We start from the raw sequence: 27,027 nt of genomic DNA on the forward strand, positions 1-27,027 counted from the left end.
AATTGATTCAAGTTATTATACTTAAGTCATTCTTTAGGTAAACATCAGATGTTAAAATTGCTAGAAATTCTACATTTTATATAATTATTTTAAATACTGATTTTCTCTAGATTCGGTTTCAATAAAATTTCGGTAACGGTTTCGACTAAAATTTTGATTTCGTTCGTTCACTGCATAAAGCAAATTTGAGTTTTATACCCTTAGTAGTCATCCTTCAATAAGGTACTCTTAACATTCGTCTTAAGATTTTTACTTTTATTATTCAAATAATCAGTGTCCCAGTTCAATAAAAATATCAGGAAATTTTTGGGCTGCAATTTGAGGCAGCATTAAATTTACAAGGTTTTTTGTCCGTGACAATTCAAAAACTTGATCATTTTTTAGATACAAACCTTAGTAGTAGTAGTAGTAGTAGTAGTAGTAGTAGTAGTAGTAGTAGTAGTAGTAGTAGTAGTATATATTTGCTACAACAAAAGTAAAAATAATTGACAAAATACAAATCATAGATTGTCAGATTACAGTTAGTTTTTGTGAAGCTCATATTGCAACTTTCACTAAGGAAAGCTGCGAGCTGTAGTAACATTAGAGCTTATCGAGGTTCGCTTTAAAACTGTTGACAGTTGGATAACTGATTACTTTATCTGGTAACATGTTCCATGCCTTGGCAATGCGATTGTTAAAAAAGTGGAAACGAGCTAAATTGTTGCTGTACTTCTCACGGTGAAGTATTTCTCTGTGATTTGTTCTTGGTGGAATTGTGATGAGGGGAAAGTGCCAGTTGACTGTGTCGATGTTGTTAATAATTTTATATTTTTTGATGAGGTCACCTCTTTTACGACGTTCAACTAGAGAAGATAGGCCAAGTTGTAAACATCTGGACTTGTAGTCTAACTTTTTCAGTTTCTCTGGTATTTTTGTGGTTCTGCGCTGTATTAATTCTATCCCAGCAAGCACACAACGTTGAATCAACGTTGAAATAACGTTGATCAACGTTATTTCAACGTTGTGTGCTTGCTGGGATAGTTTATTCATCTTTCACCTTAAAAATTGTTTAATGAATAAATTCTTTGAAATATTTTAAAATACATAATGTAATCCTAAAATATTGTCATGGTCTATCAAAATATAACAATACAAAATGAAATTTGACTTACTTGAAAATACTCATTTGGCATTATGATATATAAAAGAAATGTTTTTTATTTTTCGAGCAGATCTGTTTCATTACTTTTGGGGCAATTTTTTAAGCTGAACCATTAAGATTTGTTTAATGTACTAAAGCTAAGTTTATTAATTTGGAAGGAAATAGAAATATTGATTAAATAACACATTATTGGCGAGCACTTTGGCTGTTGTTTTAAGATCGCGCAATCAATTAATTGAAACACGTTTTTAAAAATACTCCAACCTAATAACACTGAATAGATATTACCACGCAGTTTATATTCAAGAAAATACGGTAAAGATATTTCAAAGCCAGTTTGAACTTATTTTAAATAGAAATTAATACAAAACGGTTTCATGTTTTTAAATGTACTTTAATGTGCTATTGCTATTTTGAAAAAATTATCAGGGAGTAATTCAGTAAACCATATTTTCTAAGTGTTTTACTATTAGCTCGTATTATTTTCTTCGGATTCAATTTGAAGCGTCTTTTCTACGTATTTCAAAATAAATTATTTAAACCACTTGACATTCCATTTTTAACTAGAGTTGAAACCATCTTGAGCTTAACACGTGTCATGAAAATATTCTTTTTATTGCAGCTCATGAGCTCAGTTGAATTAAACTTTGAATTCTATGCGCCAAAGCTGACAAAAAAGAATGCCTAGGAGAACGCCCATGGACCTAAAATTATATTCAAACATATTTTAATAGCAAAACTTGATAATAATGTAAACAAAAGAGAATCGAAAACAGAAGTAAATAAATAAAAACCTGATCATGGTCGAGCACTTTCATCCAAAGTTGTTCGTTAATTAACGTTGCAGCTTCACATTTCAACTATTCAAAAAGGTCCATAGATTAATAAAAAATAAATCTTAACAAAAATAAAGATTTGAAAAATACGTTAAAATAACTTCAAAACCCGTACTTCTAGTAAATCCTCTCTTTTTATTTTTTTCTCAGCGTTTGTTCCACGTTTTGCGAGATCAACTTTTAAAGGACTCGAAATAACACTCGACGAAAGGCTCCCTTCTTTTCTCGATTAATTAAGACAAAATTGATTCATTAAAACTGGTTCATATCAAAAGGAAATTTTTTAAACAAAAAAGGTTTTCATACCAGTGAGTTTTCGAGCACGCGAAGAAAAATTAGTCTTTGAAAAGCCTCCGTCTTCGAGTAATAAATCGTCACTTGGAATACAGTGGATATAAAAATAATCAAGATGTCTCCAAAGAATATAAACCACGTGCTCTAAAATATCTATAGAAAAATAGTAGGGTTTTTGAACGTTTCACGATGTTCTTGTTTTTATGACAATTTTCGAAATCTTTCATGAAAAAGAAAAAAAAGTAAGCAAACGAAAAAAATTCACTGAGATTTTTAAAAAACAAACAAAATAACATGCATGTAAGATGGTTGGCTTGCTCTTCTCGTAAAACAAGTAACTTCTCAAGAATTCGGTGAACAACAGCCTTTCGTTGATGAAACGGTAAGCGGTCCGTGTCAGGTTCTTGGGACAAAATCTAAACCGATTCAATAAATTGCTATCATGAAAATAAATTCCAAAAAAGAAGATCAATGTCTACAAACTTACCTCATTGATTTCATCGTGCGTCATATCAGATACAGAATTTGCTTTTCTTTTTAGAACATTAGTTGCCTCAACGCATTGTTTTAATTGCTCTGGGCAACCTTTCAACTCGATTAACAGAAGATGCAATGAAGGCAATTGTTGATAGTTAACTAAAACACAAACATAAAAAGTTAACAAACTTTACATCATTTAAAACAAAAGTAAAAACTAATCTCTCTTTTACCTGGCTTTCCACTGTTCAGTCTGGTCTCTTGTGACTGAGTGTCAGTTAACGATGGAGCAAATATGATTCGAGAATAAGGGCCACTCAACCCTTAACAGAAAAGAAATTATAAATGACTAATTAGTATATTAGGGCTACGTTCAAGATTTTCTAGAGCTTCATTCACTAGAAGGTAACTTACTTAAAAATTTTACTTAAGTCTCCTCCTTCTATGCATCTTTTAAATTGTTTTTTTGCTAATTATCAAGGCATAATAACAAACCTTTGCTAGCTACTATGTTTTTAAAAAAGGTGAACACCCGAGAACGTATTTGTAACAACGTGTTTTGCACTTCCACATGGCCAACGTTGATAGGTGACACTGGACCTTCGAAATCAGTTTCCAACACCGTTTCAACTTGCTAAAACAGACTTCCTTTTATCAAAAAGAGTTTGGAACTATCTTTTTTAAAAATTGTAAAGTCCAAATTAAAAGTTAATACATTTAAATAATATAATTTAACATACAAAGTTCGAATAAATACCCTTTACCTTATAAAAATTTGCGAAAGAAAATTTTTTGAGCATTAAAAACATAATTCTTTGCACTCTGTTCATGAACATACGCCAATGCCTTTGTTCGTCGCTTAGTATTTCCCATCCATCGTCTGAATCCTCGTTTAAAACTAATAGCGACATAATGGATATAACCAGCGACAAAAGTTTATATGATTTCTTTGAGAAACTTTCACAGCCATTGTGCAGAATATTAAGGAAAGCATCTTCGTGATTTATTATTAAAGTATGAATCTGTAATAAAAGAAAATAATGATAATATATCAAAGTCAGTTCTGTAGTGTAGTGGTTATCACGTTCGCTTTACACGCGAAAGGTCCCCGGTTCGAGCCCGGGCAGAACTATGTTTTTTCTATACTTGTCATTATTAGTAAACGTCTTTTTTTTTTTTTTTTTTTAGAGATCTTTACGATGGTGTGACCAGATGATTCTCTTGTAAGGAAAGGTTTTCTTGTTATTTTACTATTTATTTCGAGAAAAAAAGAGAAATTAATTTTTTTTTTTTAAGAACATGAAAATGTTAAAAAACTTTTTATTTTAAAGTCTTAAAAAATAAGGATGGGCGTCTTGTATCGCAATACATTTCGATACGATTCCGAAAAAAAGCCATTTTAGTAAACTCACATTTTCGCCACGAGGTATTTCATATTTTAAGATCACATCATAGATGAGATACTAAATAGCTCTTCTTAGATGTCCGCGCATTTTAAAACTTTATGGTTTCAATATATTTTATCACGGAATCGCATTGAAATGTAAAACGATAAACCCACCCTTTCTTATTACGCTGCACTATATGTAAAAATTTTTGATAGGGTAAAACACCCAGTGTTCGCCATGCGACTTAGTCCTCGCCACTCGGTCACTAAAAAATATGCAGAGCAAGAACTAATTGATGGAAAGTTCAAAAATCGTAAAAAAAAAACTTTGATGTTCTCTTTATAACTGACGAAAATTTGACTATTTTAACTTTAAAAATAAAGGCACAGAACTTTTTAGAAAAAAACTGTCCTAACGAAATCCTTAAACTTTAATGACAAATTTTAGAAAAGCTTTTCGATAATCCACTTAAAAAACATGTTTATAATCTAATTTTTTTTTCTTTTTTTCTCTTTTTCAAAATGTTATTAGGATGCAGGAATATCTTATAAATATAGAATTAGTAGATGAATTTGAAAGGGAAGGTGTGGGGTGGTGGTGGCGAAGACTAGAAGCAATGTAGCCCCCTTGCTAGTAACCGCCATCAAAATTTTTTTTTAAAATTTGACTTTTTTTATCCTTATCATAAAATGTAAACTGTGACACATAATTCAATACGCGCATGTCTCAATTTTATTCAAAAATGGCCACGTAATGAGCAGTTAAATCTTTGCTGGTCTTCGCCACAACCAATTAGCTAGTAGTCGCCATCGTTGATAATTGCCATTTTAATTTTTTATAAACCATTAAGCAATACCGTTTTTTTTTTTTTTTTTTGTTTTAAGATTAATTAAAGAAAAAATTAAAACATGTAATTGAATAATTATGATATACTTTTAAATTTAATCATTAAATAGTAGTCGCCGTCGAATAGAAAGATTTAAAAAATTTTTTTTGATTAATAATATCATACGCGTTTATTTTTTTATTTTCAGACTTTATTAACAGGTTTTAAACAATTTTAAAACTAATTTTGCATTTAATACTTGGTACCAGGCTACCAAATTTAAACTTGCTACTACTGTTTAAACTTCAAATATTTTATTTAAATAATCAAAATAAAGATGAATAAAAAAAGTCGTAGCACATCTAGAAAGTCTACTAGAGATGGATATACTGAAGAATATTTAGCGGAGGCTGTTGCGGATGTAAAGAGGTAAGCTTAAACTATGTTTACCTTTACAGAATGTCACTATCTACTAACCTTTCACTATCTAAATAACCTTTGCTGTAAGTTCTTACTGCCTAGGAAGCTACATATTTTATTTATTATCTTTTAGTGGTCGAAGAACCGCAACTGGTGCAGCAAAGCATAATGGCATTCCTAGAACAACCTTAAGAGATAATATTTGTGAAAAAGCCCCTAAGGGTAAAAATGGGCCCCTGGACATTTTTGACCGAAGCTCAAGAGCAAGTGTTGGTTAACATATAATCAATTCACAAAGGAGAGCTCATCCTGTCACCATAGACACCATCATGTCAATTATGTCCTGTCTATTGTCAAATGAATGTTTGATGAGGAAAATAAACAGACCTTATCAATTTGGTAGATCAGGGTCGTTAAAACCTGGATATAAATGGTAATGTGTCACAACAAGAAATTAAACAGTGGTTCGCGGACATTAGAAGCTTCTTGGCGGAGAAAGACCTAGATATCCTATATGAACCCAAGCGCAATTTGAACTTCGATGAGTCTGGGTTTCAATTTTCACCCAAAGCTGGAAAAGTCTTAGCTGAAAGAGGATCAAAAAATGTTCCTTATGCTACGGTAAGTTTCAAAAGAAAATTTCACAGGCCAACCACGTGGTGGCAAAGAGGAAGCGAATGTCATCAGCTAAACCTAAGAATAAGCCTAAAAAGAAATAGCCAGTCATGCAATACTCTTCTGATTCTGGTAAGAATATCTTAAAATTAACTAAAGTTAAACAACCTATCTGCTCTTTTATAACGTAACATAAAAATATCTAGAGCTTTAGGCTAACCAAGCCTATCAATTAGTTGCAATATTGATACAAAATGTGTTAAATTTTTCTTTATTTTTCAGGTGATACGACGTCATTGAGCAGGTGCAACAAAGTTTGAGATGGTAAAACTACATGAGTAAGGAGCAAAAAACCAAACTTTTAGTTGCAAATCATACAAATGTATAAATTTTTTTTGATATCATTCTTTCGTTTGTGTTTATAAATTTTAAATAAATTTATTTCAAAAAACTACTGAAAAAATATTTCTTTTTTTTTAAAAAAAAAAAACAAAAAACGTATAGAAGAACACTGGCGTAAGTCCAAAAACATGGGGTGCGAACATAGAGCACATACCAGTGGTTGCCATTTTTTAATTTTCGGGGGCTATAGCTTCCTTATTCATTATAGGAAGTCATTCGTTCTAAGGGCATCGTAAAGAGTAATCTTTTCTCTATACGATCAAACTTCGAGATCGATAATTTTTCTAAAATTTTTATATGGGACAAGGTCGAAAAAATCGGCGAAACCTGTTTTATCCTATTCAATAGGTTCTTATCGAAATCTGAAACGATTTATTATTAACAGTCCTTGGCATAATAAAATGCCAAGGACTGTTAATAATAAATCGTTTCAGATTTCGATAAGAACCTATTGAATAGGATAAAACAGGTTCCTCTGATTTAAAAAATAAAAATTTGTTCTATTTTTATATTTTGTACAAAATTATCAATCTGCAATTTAAAGATATGTGTGGGTGAAAGTGATTTATTGAAATTTAGACGATGCCATCAGTTCTGTAGTGTAGTGGTTATCACGTTCGCTTTACACGCGAAAGGTCCCCGGTTCGAGCCCGGGCAGAACTAGTTTTTTTTTTTTTTTTTTTTTCCTTCAGACGGCAAACTAAGTGAATTTTCAAACTAAGTGAAATTTCAACATGGAACAAATAGAAGAAGCACAACTGGGAAATTAAAAATACACTGGGAAAAATACACTGGGAAATTCGTCTGTAAAATTGTGACTTCGAGTTTTTTCATATGGTTTTGCTATTATATTACTGAATAGCTGTTTTCTATTTCATTCATCTTGATCTTTTTGTGTTGAAAAGTCAAATGAAAACTCAAAATGACAGTGTTAGGTCAATAATAACTTGAAATAGTGGTCTTACTTTTGCTTATTAAAGATGTTATACATAAATATGTTTCGTAATTTAGTTAAACTGATCTTGGATGAATATTATTTAAAAAGATTTAAAAAGATGAATATTATTTTAAAATATTATTTAAAAAGATTTTCAATAATGATGCTATAAAAGAGTAAGAAAAAGCGAACAAAAAGGTTTATGAGTCTTTTGAAAAAGCATGCGCTACAATTGCTCAAGAAGACCTTCCCAGTTGAGATTATGTGTTCCTACAGGATGGAGCTCCTAACCATGGTTCCTAAAAGACCCAACAGCCTTTAAAAGACAATATGATTAATTATGGTCCAAAGACTTTTGCTCTTCCTCCATTCCAAATTTGAATACACTGGATTACTTTTCACAAATCAAGTTTTGTGGAGGGCAAAGGTTGCAAAAAGGACCGCTTAAATCTCAGGTCTCTCAAATCATCCATTACAAGAGCTCTATGTCAAGAGAATAAATCAGCAGTACTTCTCAACAAACAAGGAGCTTTAACTTTTTTTATAAAATAAAAGTTCCTCGTTTCTTTCAACATTTTATATCACTACTTACAAACTTTTATATAAATAATTAAGCGGATATTATTTAGTTATAACTAAGCTCTAGACAACCGTCAATCGCCTAGGTTTTTTTTTTACGATTTTTAAACGTTTATCTCTGATTACAAATTCATTGATGCACTTATTACTCATAATATTAACTTTTCTAATAGCTCTCTTCCGAATGTAATGGTTCTCATTAAAAGTAACATAGATGTTTGAACAAATAGCGCAGGTTAAACACTGAGTTATAATTACATTTTTATTGAAGAAATTTTGTTAGCAAGCCAAACAACAAACCTTAGTTTTGATTTTCTAAATTTTATAAATTACTAACAAAAGCATAACTCAAAAAAACTGTTTTACCTGTTTTATAGCAATTCGATGACGTACACCAAGAGATGATAAAAATGCAATTAGCAATTGTGAAACAGCAGTAAATATCGACGAATAACGTTCAATTAAACTTGGCAAAAAAGGATCCTGGTTGTTGCTGTATGCCAGAGAGGAATTTGCCATCATGGTTAGTTTATCAATATGAAAATCTAAAAACTGGCATTCACTCAAGCGAGATAATATCCCAACTTGAATCAGAGACTGAGCACCCACATCAGTTAAGGCTATTTTGGTTAACAATGCCTAAATTTATAAAAGAGAAATAATATAGAAAAGATATAATCTACATTAGATACACACGACCCACGTATGCAACAATGATTTAGAAGTACATTTTATTTTTTTTACTCTATGTTCTGAGTACCCACCATTTTTGATTGGAACATATACAATGGTTTCATACTATCTGGCTGCAAGGATAATATGTTAAGTAAATCAGCATCCTCCTCCAGCAACTGATCAACAAGAACACGTAAATACCCCCGAGATGACATAACCGATAGATATTTGCGCTGCCAATCCAATGAAGCAACTACATCTAGGACACTCATTGACATCATCTTAAAAGTGTAAAACAATTTAAAAGAAAAAAGATACGATACATTAAAAAAAAGATTAAACCATCCATAAAATAAGGATAAATATAAAACTTAAACAATAACAAAAAAAAGAAGATGAACCTGTAACTGTTACTTTTAACATTTTAAGAAGGAGACTTACTCTTGATATACAAGATCCTTGACATGTATCTTTGGCAACTACTTCAAAAAACAAGTCACCATATTTACTAAGTTCTTTTGCTGCAACTGTTTCCCATCCTTCCTTAGATTGCTTGGAAAAAAGATCATCTGAAACACCTGAAAAAATTACTATTAAAAGTTGAAAATAATGTAAATGACCATGATAAATGCAAATATTCAAAATAGCCTATCACACCTTCGACAATAGAATTTTGCATATTTCCAATTTGTACATAGTACAACAATGCACCATAGAGATTTGCCCTCATACGAGCATTCTTTGCTGAAGTTATTGCTGAAACAAGGGAAGGGAGTAAGCCAGAGATTGAAGACATAACAGTATAGTTTTTTGAAGAAACTCTGTAAATAAATAAAATGACACCCAACATTATTATGACATCATTCTTAACTTTATGCAAGATAAAAACTTAAAAAAATCACCTTTCGAATTGCATAAATAATAACCATAAGTTAGCCATCAAACTAAGAATAGTCCCAGAAATAGGAGAGGTAAGTTCTGACAAGTGTTCAACATTGTTTAGCTGAAAAAAAATTGAAAAAGAAACTCTGATTTTTTTTTTTTTTTCTAAACTAACTTACCAAATAGTTACTACAGTAAGATTTCAGATTTAAAGCATTAAACTTAGGATTGTTTCATTAAGCACAAGAATTTGATTATCAAACATTTCTACTAGTATACTGTGACCTACCTGCAATAACAATTCTTTTAAAAGGCTCACTAGAACAGTTTGCTTTTCATTAAGAGATAAAATATCTTCAGGGCAGACAGCAAATACCACTTCCACTACCTGACGCCAAGCATCAAAAGCATTGGTCTTTGCTAGAAATGATTCACGTACAAGATTGCGATCAACTGCATGTTTTAAAACTAATTTCACTTCCTATTTCATAAAAAGACAAGATGTTTGTTAGCTTGATCATCACATGGGCAAGAACTAAATATTCAAAATTGAGTTGTATAATGGAAATATTTTTTCTTCACATAAAAATGCATATATACAAAGCAAAATGTTAAAAATCAAAAATAGGAGTTACACACATTTAATACTTCATGACGCTGCCCTGTTACAACCTGTGAGTTATTGATCTCATGCATAAGCACTTTATATAGCTTCTTTACATTACATAAAGAATATCCACCTTCATCTGTTTCTTCACAAGTAATTAACAACTGTTCAATAGCAGCATAGTCAAAAAAATTTAAATTTATATTGGGAGGATATCTCTGAAAAAATGACATTGAGGAAAGAAGAGATAAAATTAAACTTTTAGAGTCATTTAACTTAAAAGACAATCCTGTAAATGATTGAGCTGTGTCATTTTGAGTTATATCAGAGAGGAGAGTATAGTTGCTAGTAGTCGCTGAAGCCCTCTCATTAGAAAGAGAGTCATTAAAAAGAACAGCTACCAGTTGCTGTAAACTTGATCTTGCGTGACTGGTTGCAACAACTTTAATTTCAATTGCAAGAGATTTTAGTAACCATGATTGTTGATTAGCTAGTCGAATAAACTGTATCTCATCAACATCATTTTCATTTTTCAGAAAAGGTAAGGCAGAAGCATGCCGAACAAAAAAGTTTAAGCTTGTACGAAGGTATCTCCTTGTTGGCAAACCCATTTCTTGATGTGAACACATTAAATACAATAAATGATATAGCAGTTCTTTAAATCTTGGTGTGTAATCACACAAACTTGAACTTCGATTCAAAATAGTAATAATTGCATGAAAACATGTTTTGGGAAAACCCCTAACACCTATTCAAAGAAAAAAGCAATAGATAAAGATTTGTATAACTAGAGTCTTTAAGATGCAATATGCCCATAAATAATACCATAATTACTCAAAAAAACTATTAATAACAACAAACATTACAGAAACAATATGCTATTCATTTTTTTTTTATGAAGTAGTACCATATATAATAATTTATATATATATAAAATTACCTGCATCTTGTAAGTTCGTTTTAGAAACAGGAATGTGAATTTCAAATCCCAATAAAAATTGTGCCAGGTTAACTGAAGGTTGTTTAATTGTTAATATCAACAGGTGGATAAGCTCTTGTCGAATCAAATCTCGAGTATTTCCACTGTCTAGCAATTACAAAAAATGTTGAAGTACTAATCAATATTATAGTAACAATTAATACAAGTATATTTCTAAGCAAAAAGTTTAATATATCATTTTTATATTTTTTAACTCTCCAAGTCAATTATCTTTTTTATTTTAATTTAGTTTGTTTAACTTAATTTCATAATCAATTTTGTTAAATTTGTTATATTTTCTTAGCCACTCTTAGATACTCAGGAAATCAAAACATTTTAAATTTTAAGAAATAAATCTACCATTTTCCTTCAATTCATCAACAACTTCTGGTTCATCAATTTCCAGTTGTTCTGAGAATCCAACCAAAAGCTCTCTGGAGCCTAGCTATTATAACCATTAAATAAGTTAGCAAATCATTGTGGGTTAAGGGGAAAAAAGCTAAATATATATACATTAGGATAAGCTGTGAAGTTCTGTATTTAAGCAATTTCTTTCTAGGTCATTAAAAATGATTTCTTCAAATCAATTAAATCAGTTAACCAATTGAACACTATAATCTCTTAATTTCGGTTTTTATAGTAAAACTACTACTGAATGAACTATTGCAAAACATTATTATAAAAAATTCTTAAGAGGGACTCTAAAGTCAATAAAGCTTGATCTTCAAGATCTTCAACACAAAGTTCAAGAAACTAAAAACTAGTTAAACAGTTGAATTTTTCTTTTAAAACTAAGTTTAAAACAATTGCTAATACCCCATTCACACCAACAAAACCAAGTTTTAATAACACTCGCTTTTAAAACGGTGTTTTATTTAGCTACCATTTTTTGAAACTCATTTATTTGAAACATGGTTTTAAAAAGCAGTGTGAACGGAAAAATGCGTCACAAGTTTAAATAACCACCATTAAAACAAGTTTTATTTTTGGTGTGAATGGGGTATAAGATGCTTTGAAAGGAACACTCATTAAGTATATGGATAATAGATCAGAAATATATTTCTAACATCTACTAATTCTGAACTTTTTCCATAGCCAAATATAGAAATTAAGCTTCTAAATATTTTTCTTAAATTTCTAGTAAGTTACTGAATTATAAATACAAAAGCTGATAGTAAACCAAACTAAAATCTCATTCAAATTACTATTGTCAGGCTCATTGTAAAAGGTTATCAAAAACCTAGTGTAAAGGATGGATTACACAACATCTCAGAACTTTTAAATCATCTCATTAATTGGTTCCATAAGAAAGAAATCTAACGTTGTGTCAGCATAAAGTCACTTTCTAATTTAAAACCTCAAAAGAACATTTCATTGACAAGGATATCAAAATCTTGATTGAATAAAAAAGATTTTATAAGAAAGAAATTCTGCCTTTTATAATAAGGAACTTAGCAGCTAATCATTGTATTAAAAATTAAAAAACAATATTTGAAATTAGGGGGAGACTTTCACAAAAGAATAGGAAAAACAGGTGTAGTTTTTATTTAACTAATCCCCCAAGTGTTGATAACATATTAATTTAGAACAAAAAAGAAATAAAAAACCTCATCTTTGCAAAGTATGCCAACAATTTCTTTTTGAACTCTTAAACCATTGCATGCATGTTTAAGAATTCTTAATGCACTTAAAGTAACACTTGGTTTCAAATTGTTTATTGTCAAAAATCTAAAAACAGTATAATAGAAAACTAACAAACTTAATAAAATCTCTTGCGTAAAAATTCAAACCAAATTAAGACAGGTTTAATCTCGGCCTACCATGATAAATATCAATAGAATGGCTTAGAAATTTTACCATTAAAATATTCTCCTTCAATTGCTTAGAAATTTTACCAGTAAAATATTCATCTTCAATTAGCAAATTAGTTGTTATGATAAACAGTAAAATAACATTAAAATTTTATTCCAGACAACAGCTCTACCTGGAAATTAATAGCAAATAATCAGGCAAACCAGTTCGAGGATTGAGAGAGAGCAATAAGTCATCAAGTGAGGATAGTAACTGTGATGCAGCATTTTGTCTAACTAAATCTGTAAACAAAACTTGTTTTTCAAAAACAGACTCCAGCAATAGCATGCACGAACCAACAGCATCTTCAAGAACAGCTTTCAAACCTAAATTAAGACATTATCTTAGAGACATTGAATTATAGCAAATATTCATAAATCTGCTTTTGTATTAGAATTTCAAAAACTAATTCATTATACTGATGTAAGCCATAAAATAAATTGTCTAAAAATAAGTTGAAAAAGCAAGTAAAAGAAACTTTTTTGTAACTTATTTCTTTTATATACTAATATTACACTTGTTAACTACTAGAGTTGGAAAGATTTTAAATTTCCATGCTAGATTGCTATTTTGCTCTTTTTTCTATGTTTATCATTTATTCTAAGGTATAGAATTTGTTTTTAAAAAAATTTGTGTTCTAAAGAATAATATATATAATACCCTAAACTTCAATACACTTAATCAAAGAATGCTATTATGCCAGTACTATTATGCAAGAAATATTTTTTTTGAAAGTTCTCTTGTGCTGCTATGGGTTTTTCATTTAATGAAAACTGCTTATTTAGTTTATTTAGTTTTGCTCACTTCATTACAGCTGTAATGAAGTGAGCAAAACTTAATAAACTAAATAAGCAGTTTTAAACCTAAAAAGTTTAAACTATTACCACAAGGTTTCAAATTTCTTAACAATACCTTATTTCTATTTATTTTCTGTTTTTTTTTTTTTTGTTTGTTTATTTTTTTGCTTTGTTTTTTTTTTTTTTGTTTTTTGTTTTGTTTTGTTTTTTGTTTTGTTGTTTGCTTGATACATTTATAAATAAAATTGTAAAGAGAACACCATAAATAGATTGCTAACATCAGTTTTACATATTTTAGAGGTTATACTGACAATAAAAAAAAAGTAAGTTAAAAAGATCTTTTAGACAATCACACCACTAAGTTTAACAACAGAATACAGCTAAAATGAGCAGGATGATAAAAGATTTAAAACCCTCAGCAGATTCTAAAGAAGCTGATTTTTCCAGGTATTTATTTGAAGAATTTCAACCACAAACAAAGTCATTAAAATCATAAATCATAAAAAAATTATCAGCCTTTCCCAGCTATCATAATTATTATCAAAACTATTTTAAAACCATCAGAATTTAAGTACTACAATTATTTTAAAAAAGAACTTACTACTAGAAGAGGGAACAGTTTTTAAGAGCTCCAACACATCATCAACCACAGAAAATACCATTCGTAGCATCGGAGAATAATTTAATAGTGAACTGAGAAGTTGATAACCAGGAGGTTTGGATGCTTTACCAAAGTTGACTCCTTGAATCAGCACATGATTATCTTGAAAATGTTCAGGTAGAGGATCATAATCTTGGAGTATTTTAACAAATAATTGTAATACTTCTGAACAAATATCCCACTAAATAAATGGTATTCTAATATATTCTATTTACTTTTTTCAAATTAAAAATTTATTTGCATTTAAAAAGAACTAAAAACATAAAAACTTTTTCTAAAACCTTTTCCTTTAAGTCTTTATATGCTCTTGTTTTAAACTTAAGAAATACACTGTCAACTAAAAAGTGAAGATATGGATCAAACCCTGGAGTTCGATTACCAGCCCCTAATGTTTGGGGAATAGCTATATTGGTTAACTGATCAAGTAACTTCATAAAACCACGTGTTTCAGGATAAGTTTCATTTCGACTTTCTATTTCTTGGATTTCAACAGCTATCCCTGATTTTTGTGAAGACATATTGGTTTGAAGAACCTTGTAAAAAGTAATAACTACTGCAAAAACGAAGAAAAAAGCTATATATATATATATATATATATATATATATATATATATATATATATATATATATATATATATATATATATATATATATATATATAATATAAAAGTAAAAACAAACAAACAAACAAAATACTTGAGATGCCTCTAATGAATGCCATACAGATGCTGCAATTTCTGATGTCTTTGAAAATGCAGCTAAAGTCTCCAAAAGCAAACCCTTTAAACTGGTTGGTATTGGACAACAAACCAATCCCAGTAGAGAAGCAACTGGAAGCCATGTTTGATTTTCACAAAAGGCAATTCTAACATTCTCATTCTATAATATATAATTTTTGTTTAACATAAGTAATAATATTTACAAATCTTGCTTCAAGACACTACAGGCTGGAGAACACACCTACATGCAGTATTTGACAAATATGAGGAAAAAAAAAAAACAGAAAATTTAATTGGTTTTCTTTATAATGACAAAACAGGAAAATGTAGAGAAGATACTTTGCACAAGTGCAGAAAAAATTTTGTTTTATTTTGGAAGCTTAGTTTGAAAAAGTAAGTGGATAAAATTATAAAAACTTTAGATGTTCAAGCAGGAAGTGCTTCTTAAGGCCCTAGAAAATGATTTCAACAAACTCAAATCCTTATAAAATGCTTACCAGAAATCTAGAAAGCATTAACTCAATCAGTAATTTAACCTCCATATAGTGAAAAAAGTTACACAAAAATTAAAATTGACCCAACAAAGAAAATTAACCAAAATTTAAAAAATTAAATTTAAAATATAATAAAATATAAGAAACTTTTTTTGTAACTTATTTCTTTTATATACTAATATTACACTTGTTAACTACTAGAGTTGGAAAGATTTTAAATTTCCATGCTAGATTGCTATTTTGCTTTTTTTTCTATGTTTATCATTTATTCTAAGGTATAGAATTTGTTTTTATAAAATAACCAAAATTAAACAAAAATTTAGTAGAAAAAAAATTTTACTTTTTCTGCTACAATTTTTATTAGCTTGATGATGCTTTCCAAACCTGCAAGCTCTTCAGGTGAAATCTCTTGATGTCTGTGTATGTGAGCACGGTGATCTTTAATAAAGGAACCGTTAAATAAAACATTGTTCCAACAACAATGTAAAAATTTTCTATATGCATGATAGTTGATAAAAATTCAAACAGGAGAGATAATGATTTGATTGAAGCATAAAATTTTGAACTAAAAAACTCCTAAGAACAAGTGAAACTCAAAATGTAATATAACAAAAAAAATCTTTTCTGAATTTATTTTGATTTGACAAGCAATGTACACTTTCTGAAATTTTTACCTGGTGCTTCAGTGACTTGTCTTAAACTCAAATAGTATTGCTTTAGTGATAAGAAAAAGTGATCCCAAGACACTATGCAAAAGCTGCTCCTTTCTGTGGATCTAGTTGATGTTAAGAGACGAAAGCAAAAAGAAGCGGCCTCCTCATTATTTGATAAAGATGTTAACATATCAATGTATGGTATATATAGTGGTTGCAGTAGAACATCACCAGCATGCTGTATAAACTTATTTAGCATCAGCTGGAAAAAAAGCAAAGCTAGAATAAATACTTCCAATAAATTTTTTAATCATAAAAACATTTTAGCTTTTTTAATTTGTACATCAAAAAAGAAAAAAATCAAATCAGCCATAATTAATGAACATTTTTGCAATTAATGAACATTTTTGCAACTTTTAAACTAAAAACAAATATCCAATAACCTTTCTTTGATCAACGGCCTGCAACACTTTTTTAAGTGGTTTAGGTGAAAAGATTCCTCCAAGTGGTTCTGGTGGTATCCAATACTCACAACAAAGTTCTAACTGTAGTGGATCTTTTGAATACAATGCACTAACCTGTTAACATCAAATAAAAAACAAAATAAAAAACAAAATAAGTTAATTTTTTATTTTATTTTTATTGTAAACTATAATAAATAAAAAAGTGTTTCATTTTTATAAGAGTAAATTGTAATAAGAAATTATAAAGTTTTTTGCCACAGAATAGTATAAAAAAAAAAACTTTATATACAATACCATATTAGAATAAATAACCTACCAAAAGCATAAAATCTTTGAAGTCATGCCTTAAACCTTGAGGAGGTTCAATACCTTCGTAAAGATGAGCTTGTATAATACGTGCATTTTCATCACCATGGTTACGAATATCTTTAATCTAAAAGTTAGATCAATCCCAGCAAGCACACAACGTTGAAACAACGTTGAAATAATGTTGATCAACGTCTATCAATGTTATTTCAATGTTGTTTCAACATTGTGTGCATGCTGAGATTATTGTGTCGATAATTTTTAAAAAACAATTTTGTAAGTTAAAAATGGTAAATAAATCAATATTAATATCAAATATTTGACTTCATAAGTTAATCATTTTTTATTTCTTTTATGATTTCTTGTGATTATTGACATTAAAATAGAGTTACACCAGGAGAGTAAGGTAACCAAAGACCCATTGTTTAAATGTAAAAAAATTAACACAATTTAAATATAAGTAATAATATATATTTAACATAACAAAATAAAATATAACAAACTTAAATTCAGTGCCTGAATTATTCATTCATAATAGTTAAAATTATTCAACAGAATCAAAGCATATTATTAAACTGAAGAAGCAAATTACCTTCAGAGGGAACTTTACAATAAAAGAAGTGACAAAAGAATGAATTGTCTTCACAAAATATTCCTAAATAAATACATATTGAAGGATAATGGCATCAATAAAATATAGAAACTGATTACTAAAACAATAACAAAAATATTTTTATAAAAGGGAAGGAAAAAAAGGAAAAAAAAACAAACAAACAAAAAAAAACAAGCATATATATAAATACCTCTTCATGAAAATGCTTTGATTGTATAACTGACTTTCTAATAAAATTAAAAGCATCCCCTTCAATTCCTGAATCTAGCAGACTCTCATCATCTTCAAAGATATCAGCAAAACTTACAAAGTGGGGATGGGCAGCACAAGTGCGCAAGAAAATTGCCCAACATAGTAATATTGTGGATTTAAGTCCAGGTGTTTGCCAAAGTTGAATATCAGGACGACAAAGAGTTTGGTTTAAACACTGAAGGAATGATTTATCTTTAAAATAAGGAAGCTGTTCATCTAAAAATAATTATTATTCATTTTCTAAATTGATCTCAAAGCTTTCATTTTTAAAATGAAGTAATGTAATATATTAAAAAATGTTGCTGACTGTATCACCATCAAATTTCATTTAACTCAAACTATGGAAATCAAGACCCCTGACAGATATAACAATAAGCATAAGCTCAACTACTGTTTTATAGCTTACACTTACATTGCTCATTGCCAATATTTTCTACTGCAGCATCCATCACATCACAATTAAAGCTTGACAAGAGGGCTAATAGTACACGAACTGTTACAAAATCAAGACTTCCATCTGGTGTATTTGGCTTTGCCATTTTAAGAAAGTTTAGAAGATTTACACAATCATCAATTGGTAAAGGGTTCTGCTTTGCTACAATAAACAGGCAATCAGCAAGTAACAGCTGTTGTTCCTCTATAAGTTCAGTAATTTGTTTCTTATGTTTACCATCAGAAAGAGCACGAGAAGACTCTAGCTTTTTCAGTTCTTGAGGCAAACTGATATCTTGCAGCAGCTGTAACAGTTTTGAAATAAGACCTGAAAAGATTTTAGAAGAAATTTTTATATCCTGTCTAGGTAAATAAATTGAAAACTTAAGGAAAAATATAAATATAGAGTAAGCAGGAAAGGCAGCTTTTTATTTATAAACCTTAATCTCCTTTACTTATCAATAGCCTGTAGTATATAGACAATTTCTTGGTAAAGACCAAAAATAATTATGTGGCTAGTAATCTGGATACAATTTATGGATACATTATATGATCTGCTTAACAATAAAATTTCTACTGTTATTGACTCTTTTTTAAAAAAATAAGCATAACCAATAAAAACAATTTTATTCTTCTCTTAGTTAATCAAGCAAAATACTAAGTTTGGTGTGTATTTCTTTTACTAATAATAAAATTCATCGGTGTGACTTCCTTTGAAAGTTTTGAAAAATCATACCATTTTCAATTAGTTGCATAGTAAAATTTTCAATAAGCTCAACAATTCTGTCATCTATTTCTAATGTCCATGTAACGCCAGGCCTAGCAGTAAGCAAAAGTTTAAGAGCAGATAGTAAAGACTTTCTTCCATCATGATATAACAATGCTGCAACCAAGTTTCCAGATAAACCTAATTTTAAAATAAAAAATAAAATCTAATGGTTCTTTATGAGATATAAAATGTATTATCAACCATTTTAAGATATAAAACAAAACCTGGGAAGTTTGGTGCTTGTTGCTCTCCAGAAAGAAGAAGCTCTACACATGCATACTCATTTAATTGTAAATTATCACTTAGCAGAAGAGCATCTTGAATGAGTGATTCTTGAAGTTTAATTGCTGAAGCATGTCCTTCTATTTGAATGCCTTCTTTGTTACCTTTTTTAAGTTGTTCTCGATGGAAAGTATCTTTTTCCTAAATTAGAGAAAAACAATTTAGATTTTTAGGTGAGTTATAAATATAAAAACAAGTTACAAAAGGAGTTTTTTTTCCATCAGTAGAACCAATTAAAGATTATCTACTGACTTAACTTCTGGAAAAGAAAAAAACTTACCTTATCTTTTAATAACGTCAGAAAATATGGTTTGTGCTTTGTTAATACTTCATCAAGCTCAGCGTATATATTAGATTGTTTGTGAATTATAGCTGTTTCACAAACAAGTAGTATTTCTTTGGAAGATGACCACATGTCTTACAAAACTATTCTGTAAAATTAAAATCAAATGAACTTCAAATGCAATAGACAATTTATACCTTATACCATAGACAAAAGCTGCTATTAAAAGTATTACAGATTGTATATCAAAATCCTATACTTTTAATAAAGAGTTTTAAAATATACTTGAGCAAAAGTGGTTATTGTTTAATACATAAAAGGCTGTTGCTATTCCAAGATCTCAGCCAGGTTTATTTGTATAGGTTAGACTGAAATTATATAAGACTGAGAGTACAATGTTACTTTTATATATTAGACTGTGATTAGATTGGAGTGAGTATAGATAAAATTGGGCTGATTGCAGTGTAATAGAACATTAGTGTGGCTTTTTCTTGTATTAGAATGTGATATATTATAGGTATCTATTACAATTTTTTCTAATTGAATTAAAATTATATTGAGATACTCTGTCGTTTTTCTTTTTTCTCTCTTTTTTTTTTTTTTTTTTTAAAAGATGCTCTATCATTAAGAAAAAAAAAAGTTTAAAACAATTTTTTAATTTAAATAACAGTTGGATTTTAAAATATCAAAACTCAGAAAAAAAAATACTTAAAGTAGGAAAAAGTAATTCAGGAAAGTAAAAACTATATAGGAATAACTAGTCTATCAAATATGGCTATATTTGCATAATTTTTATTTACAGATTATTCACTCGAATTTTTGCAAGTGTGCACGAAGTGGCGGTAAACACTTCTTCCCTCAAGTAACCGGGAGCGGTAATTTTATGATGGTCATAATGTAAACGGTTGCTACATTAAGTCAGAACGGTAAATTATATGTCAGAACGGAAATACCGAGATATAAATTTGAAACGAAGTTTTGATATGTAACTAATTTGACGATTCGCATTTTCCCGTGCTTTGTGCTTCACTTAAGCTGCAAAAAGGCTGTTTTAGCTCTATGCGAAACACTACTGAGGTGATTTACGATATCTGGAAACAAGACATTTAACATAATCGCGCTTACAACTTTATTGTGTAAAATAATAAAGTCACCTTTATAAAAATGTATTTTTCATTCACTTGAAAAAAGATTTAAGAAATGACTAAATAAAATTACGAAAGTAAGTCTCAGAACTATCAAAAATTTTTAAGCATGTTTTATTTTTATTATTATTATTGTTTTTTAGGCATGTTGCAAAATGGTAAATTTTATTTGGGCATTTTTGTAAAGTCTAAGAGCCATTCTTGTCACCGGTCCTCAGAAAAAAGAAATCTTTTTTTTGGAGGTTCTGGTTAGACACAAATTAGCGTTTTTTCTGCTACATATTCGAATGCCGGACATTGCAGTAACAAAATAAAAAAAAACAAAACATTAAACGCCGTAAAGAGTTAATTCGTCTATGGAATCTGACATTCCAGAAAGTAATTCTTTTGCAGGCAAGATTTAATTATTTGTTGAACAAGGCGATATAAATCTTTTAGATAAATTCTTTTCTTTAAATTACTTTGTTTTGAATCATTTACTTTTATTTAATGAACATAACAAATTTTTTTATATTCAAATATCTCAAGTTTTAAGTTATGAAAAGGATTGAGCTTCATATCAGCACCATTCTGATTCCGTGAACTTAAACTTTAAAAAAGTTACCACTCAGCCGTAAACATAACACAGCATTATTTTATTAAAACATTGATCAAACTATTCACCTTCTTAAGCTACGTTTATTTAAAATTAACCGATTTGATAAAAAATTTATTTAATGGATCATAACATTTTTATTGATAAGTTTTGCTTCAGTTTTAAACTTTTCTGATAAAATTTATTTCCTAATTTTCAAAAAATTAACAAAAAAAAGTCTTTTTAATTAGATTTTAAAATTTTCTAATCAAAAGAAGCTTTTAACATTAGAACCCCCAAGGTGGATCAATTGAAGCACGATTTTTACACAGCTAAAAGTAATTCATTGAAACCAAAGTGGAAAAATACTTTTGTAAACGTTACACGCTTTTTTTAACTCAGAAGTATTTTATCTATTATCCAATTTTTATAGGTTGCTACATTTGAATACAATCCATACGAGTGAGGTTTGGCACATTCGAAACCCGACGACACTATTCCGGCAGCGAACCAAAGTTCTAAAATTATGATTCACAAATTAGAAAAGTAAAAAAATAAATAAAATTGCAATGATTTTAATGAAGAATATAAAAGAACTTTTAATGAAGATATAAAAGAACGAAAAAAAAATTCAGTGCACCGTTTTTTTTGCAAGCCAAAGCTCCACCACTGTCAAAATTACAAGCGTCAACTTTTCCATCGGGGTAACCAGCGCACAATAAATAATCTTTCTTTATGGTTTTGTTGTAGGCTTTGGGCTCATTGCAGATAGTATTTGATACGATCGGTACAGAAGCAGTTTGAAGGGTCTCAGGTTGACTAGTACTGTTAAAAGCGAGGTGTCCCCAACCAACAATTCGACACTTCTCACCATCATTAGCAGGTAAGTAATTTTTGTCCGGTAAACACAAAAAACCACCGTCATCAAATAAGTTTGAATCGATTGGATTCTCTAATTCTAGCAAGGCTGAAATATAAGAATATATACAGATTTTTATTTTTCATCAATCTTTAGTTTAATCTCTCTGAAAGGTAAACCTCAACCTTTCTCCATATTATCTTTTTGGGTTGTAAATGTCCCGTAACATACGACATATTAAAATTTCAATACAGCTTCAAATCGTTTGACTACCGTTTGCTAATTGTTTTTTATAATTCTACGGTGGTAATGACGGTGGGTAATGACATAACATCCTATTATTACATATAGTGCTTAAGACGAGCTTTTGCTTTATCGAAAAGAATTTTGACAGACTTTAATAAATGCGGATGGATTGTTGTACATTTGCTGTAGCGAACAAATTGTGTTGCGCGTTATAGCTGATGTTGACTACATATCATGTTTTCCACATTAATGGAAATTATATTTTTATATGATATAGTATTTATTGACAATTTCACATTGTAATGGAAGGGAATAAGTAATCATCAAGTTCTATTACAAGCAGCTGTTTTCTTATAATGCAAGACTCCGGCTTAAAATTATATAGCGTCACTTGTTTTAAAAATAGCTTACCGATATCATTGAATCCAACAGAATAAAGCCCATTGTTTCCTTTATTGAACAGTTTCATTTCAAACTTTTCGTGTATAATAATTTTTTTCACTTTATGAGCAACTTCGTTATAATCTTTTGTGGAAAGAAGGTAGTCTCCAGTCAAAACCTGCCAATGAGATGCGATTGTACTTGTATACCTGTCATCTAAGATATTATCAAAAGAAGTTTAGCAATAAACGCGATTTAAAAAGAATGAGAATACGCAATCGCTTTATTTAAGAAACTTAGTTCGGGTTATTAAAATGTTGCTATTAAAACGCTACAGTATTTACTGATTTTTTAGAAAAAATAGAACGCAGAAGTATTACTTTATCGCAAATAAGTCCGTCAAAAAAAAAAAATGAGTCATTGTAAATAAGCATACTGTGGGAAGCTTACACAACGGTCTAAAAAAACCAAAAGTCTTCCAGCACTTTTGTAACTGAATAAAGTTTAAACAAGTTTTTGAACGTTAAACTATTTTTTTAAATTTCGACGGTAAACCAAGGTAACTTGATGATACTAAGTCTTTTTTTTAAAAGTTATTTAATGAAACTAAAAATCTTGAAGCAATATTAAGATTAACTAACAGTCAACAAGTTAGTGATTATCACCAAATTTCCACAGTTTACCCTAAAATATCTCGTGTAGAGGTCTCACTAACCGAAGCAGTGGGCTGCAGTTAAAACATATCTGTTTGTGATAACTGAACCCGAGCACCACTGCTTATCTTTTATTCGTAGACTGACATGCCAAGGCCATTGACCCTCAATGCTGTCTTCTCCATAGACTATGCGAGACACTATTTTCTCCCTCTTATTACATTTTAAATTTGTTAGTTCACTTCCTGCAAAAGAGAGTTTAATAAAAGTCATTTATTCATTTAACAATTCCCATAGATGAAACTTTAGAAATAGTAACATATATATATATATAAAGCAAAGAACTACAAAATGGTTATAGAAAAGAACTAAAAAATTTACCTGGGTATTGACAAGCGCAATATTTTGAGAATTCATATGAACTACACGGATTTGGAGCAATTTCCTCAATAGCTTTACATTTTTCACGCAATAAAACTGGAAAGAAAGTATTTCTAACATGGTGCAATGGCCAACATGCTGTAATTAAAAATTACGTGTAAAAGATAATCATTCAGGCACTGAATTAACTGTAAAGCTTTAATGATCTTAATCTACTAGTTAATTTTAAAAAAAGTCCAAACTCACCATCTAGTTTTAAAAAGAAAGCGATTAAGTACAAGAAAACCATGTTCAAACACCTTTCCAACTGAATTAAAAAACAGATATTGCTTGTAATTGATCGAGCACTTAAAACCGGGTCAATCTGTCTGTTTTTAAACAGATGTATTTTTTTCTTGTTCTGCTTAATTTTCATCTGTTGTTACGTTTCATTCTGTTGTTATTAAACTGACTCGTTTATATACGTTTATATACTTGTATATTTACGTATTTTATTAAAATAATTTATATATCGTATGTATAAATTGTTTTAATAGAATACGTAAAATTGAAAAAAAAAAAAAAAAAAGCAAGTTTCTTCGTTGATATTTTAAAAACTTAGAAGACTAGAAAATTTTAAATCACTTTTGAAATTAAATTTAAAATGTTATTCTTTAAATTGAAAATGTTATTCTTTAAATTGAAAATGTTATTCTTTAAATTGAAAATGTTATTCTTTAAATTTAAAACATTATTCTTTAAATTTAAAACATTATTCTTTAAATTGAAAATGTTGTTCTTTAAATTGAAAATGTTATTCTTTAATTATTAAGAAAAAAAAATCTAAAAATAATTTAATCGAAAAACATGCCATTTGTTTATTTTAAGACTCTTAAACAACAATAACTGAAAATCGCTGTTTTAAAAAATCTGCCTGTGTTTAAATTGAAGTTCTTGTTCAACCAAGTCAGAGTCTAAAGTTGTGAAGTAACAAGAATCTCAAAACTATATCCGTTAAAGAATCTCAAACACTTAGTAAAAAAAAAAAACTCCGTTCGAAATTTTTAAATACACCCATCGCTCAAAACACGTTTTATAATTTTAATTGTTTTAGGTCATAACAGAGACGCCCAAGATATATAGCTCAGAAAAGTTAGAAAGTATGGGTGGGTAAAAAAGGAAGGGTGAGGGGGGGGGGGGAGGAAAGGAGGGACAGAGCACCCCAATAATTACATAGGCCATCAAAAAATATGTTGTAAAAATTTATTTTAAACCAATGTCTGTAAACAACTTTTTTTTATACGAAGTACATTTACACCAATGCAAAATATCTTTAAAAATAACAGTTAACTAGTTTTTTAGTGATAACTAGTTTTTCATTTAACAAGTTTTACATGACAAAAATGATGTTTAACATTCAGAAAAGAATAAAAAAGATTAAAAAAAAAAGAGAAACCAAAGTTTCCAGACTGGCATTGAGTTATTCCTAGTGTTATGATATAAGTTCTATCTTACACTCTTTGGTCATTTTATTAGAAAATAGGTTTCTCTGTTTGGTGAAGCTATATAAGCGTCTAAAAAGTTTCAGAACTTTAAAAAAATTTGTAATGATAAAAATACGACCCATTAAAACCATCAAGTCATTTTTAAGGCTAATACATGATGTTTTGATGTTTACAAATTTAGCTTGGTTCCACCTGGTTCCAAGACATATGGAAATATTTAAAAACAAAATGTCATTTGTTGACTTTATCTAAATACCCAATAACATAATTTCACAACACACTATATATAACACCTTTTATGAAAGATTTATCAGGTCATTTCAAACAGGCCGGTTTTTTTGAAGTTCGCAAAAAGGCTAATCAAGCTATTCCAGTCGCAAAAAGACTTTAAAAGTTCCCATTTATTTAGATATATTAGTTTAATGGAATTGATCATTAAGTATTTTGAAGACAAGGGTAAAAAGGAACAAATAAAATTGGGAACTAAATCAAATACCTTTTGCGCATTCCCTAAAAGTGTTTAAATATTCTTTGAATCTTTCAACATCTGTTATATTAAGAAAGGGCCCAAAAGTACCTTTTACGCAACCTGATAGTTATGAATGCTTCTAACAAGAAGATTTGAACAGCCCTGGTGATTTTTAAAATAAGAATGCTAAACTTAAAAAGACAAGTATACTGCAAAACCTTGGATCTTATTTTTAAAAATGTTACTAATCAACACTTTTACTAACCTTACAATGAATAAGAAAAAGAAGATACTACAAGCCTAAAAAGCATCTACTTTTTTTTCCATTTTATGTCATCTGATACTGTGAGTCATCTTTTACTGTGATACTGTGTTAAGTCATCTTTTACTGTGATACACTTTTTCGCAGCACAGGATAAAGAGTTCCTTAGAAATCCTATAGAGTTACTGGAGACTTTTGAGATTCTATAGAAGTTTTATAGTACTTCTCTGAGATTCTAATAGAATTTGTATGATTCAAGTGGAACGATGTCAAACTGCCAATAGATATGTTAATAGCTGATGAAATATATTTTGCTATAGAATCGATATTATTAAAAAAGGGAAATAGGTACAAAGATTAAAAAAAGTTTTTTACATAGGAATTGTAGTGTTTATTATTCTAGATCTAAAAAAATCAGTTATTTACACTGTAAAAACCAGTCCTTTGAATTTTAGAATTGAGAATTAGTTATTACACGATATTTCAGGTATCATATTTCATATTTATGATACAGAATTTACCTGGCAACCTTTGTAAATTAAAATATTAGTTCATATATATATGAATTACTGCATTATATATTTAAGTATAAAATATGTAATTTAATCATGTTTACACTATCTAAATCTATTGTTAGCAACTTCTTTCAAAATACCAATACACTCTAATATATAGGGGAAAGGTGCCTATGATGGCATAGCGCCTATGATGGCATACTGGTCATATTTCCAAAAATATTACTTTTGGTGCATAAGTGATTAGACCAACATGTGTATATTAGTAATTCATTACTTCTGGTAAAAATTCGTCCCTCCGTCATAAATAATGCTTTTGTAATCAACAAACATAAATTTTCGCATGTGGTGTTATAGATTTAATGCCCTCATATATTTAGGATTACGATTTTATTATAGATCATACAGAAGTGAAATTTTC

The 27,027-nt window shown here is 29.2% G+C and overlaps 2 protein-coding genes and 2 non-coding genes across 5 annotated transcripts; 2 read left to right on the top strand and 2 right to left on the bottom strand.

The window, feature by feature from the left end:
- Positions 1-1,468: 1,468 nt before the first annotated feature.
- On the bottom strand, positions 1,469-20,007 carry LOC145202469 (nuclear pore complex protein Nup205-like). Its single transcript, XM_080075425.2, has 33 exons — positions 19,635-20,007; positions 19,297-19,495; positions 19,040-19,210; positions 18,284-18,631; positions 17,810-18,087; positions 17,599-17,661; positions 17,017-17,133; positions 16,680-16,814; positions 16,258-16,498; positions 15,924-16,021; positions 15,067-15,249; positions 14,652-14,903; positions 14,311-14,551; positions 13,046-13,238; positions 12,669-12,789; positions 11,422-11,506; positions 11,023-11,169; positions 10,115-10,830; positions 9,765-9,956; positions 9,496-9,596; positions 9,251-9,414; positions 9,035-9,171; positions 8,683-8,874; positions 8,285-8,557; positions 3,516-3,773; positions 3,247-3,385; positions 2,985-3,074; positions 2,762-2,910; positions 2,573-2,690; positions 2,287-2,427; positions 2,096-2,199; positions 1,939-2,004; positions 1,469-1,848 (listed from the first exon to the last, which is right to left on the bottom strand). The coding sequence occupies exons 1-33, from the start codon at positions 19,767-19,769 to the stop codon at positions 1,768-1,770; spliced, it is 5,928 nt and encodes a 1,975-aa protein (XP_079931551.2). The 5' UTR covers positions 19,770-20,007; the 3' UTR covers positions 1,469-1,767.
- Trnav-uac (transfer RNA valine (anticodon UAC)) lies at positions 3,811-3,883 on the top strand. The gene has a single exon. It is a non-coding gene; the product is annotated as a tRNA-Val (tRNA).
- Positions 6,993-7,065, top strand: Trnav-uac (transfer RNA valine (anticodon UAC)). The gene has a single exon. It is a non-coding gene; the product is annotated as a tRNA-Val (tRNA).
- A 1,589-nt stretch (positions 20,008-21,596) lies between the features above and the next one.
- On the bottom strand, positions 21,597-24,358 carry LOC145185684 (serine protease 27-like). 2 transcript variants are annotated; one of them, XM_080061670.2, is made up of 6 exons: positions 24,123-24,353; positions 23,877-24,014; positions 23,558-23,740; positions 22,873-23,058; positions 21,997-22,323; positions 21,597-21,874 (listed from the first exon to the last, which is right to left on the bottom strand). In XM_080061670.2, the coding sequence occupies exons 1-6, from the start codon at positions 24,289-24,291 to the stop codon at positions 21,750-21,752; spliced, it is 1,128 nt and encodes a 375-aa protein (XP_079917796.2). In that variant the 5' UTR covers positions 24,292-24,353; the 3' UTR covers positions 21,597-21,749. The 2 variants fall into 2 exon arrangements, with proteins under 2 accessions (XP_079917796.2, XP_079917804.2); XM_080061678.2 differs by lacking the exon at positions 23,558-23,740 and having other exon boundaries at positions 24,123-24,358.
- Positions 24,359-27,027: the final 2,669 nt, after the last annotated feature.

This window comes from Hydra viridissima, unplaced genomic scaffold (genome assembly GCF_058129835.1).
Source record: "Hydra viridissima isolate aposymbiotic clone 2 unplaced genomic scaffold, HvirCarnegie_v1 scaffold_2, whole genome shotgun sequence".
Lineage (NCBI taxonomy): Eukaryota > Metazoa > Cnidaria > Hydrozoa > Anthoathecata > Hydridae > Hydra > Hydra viridissima.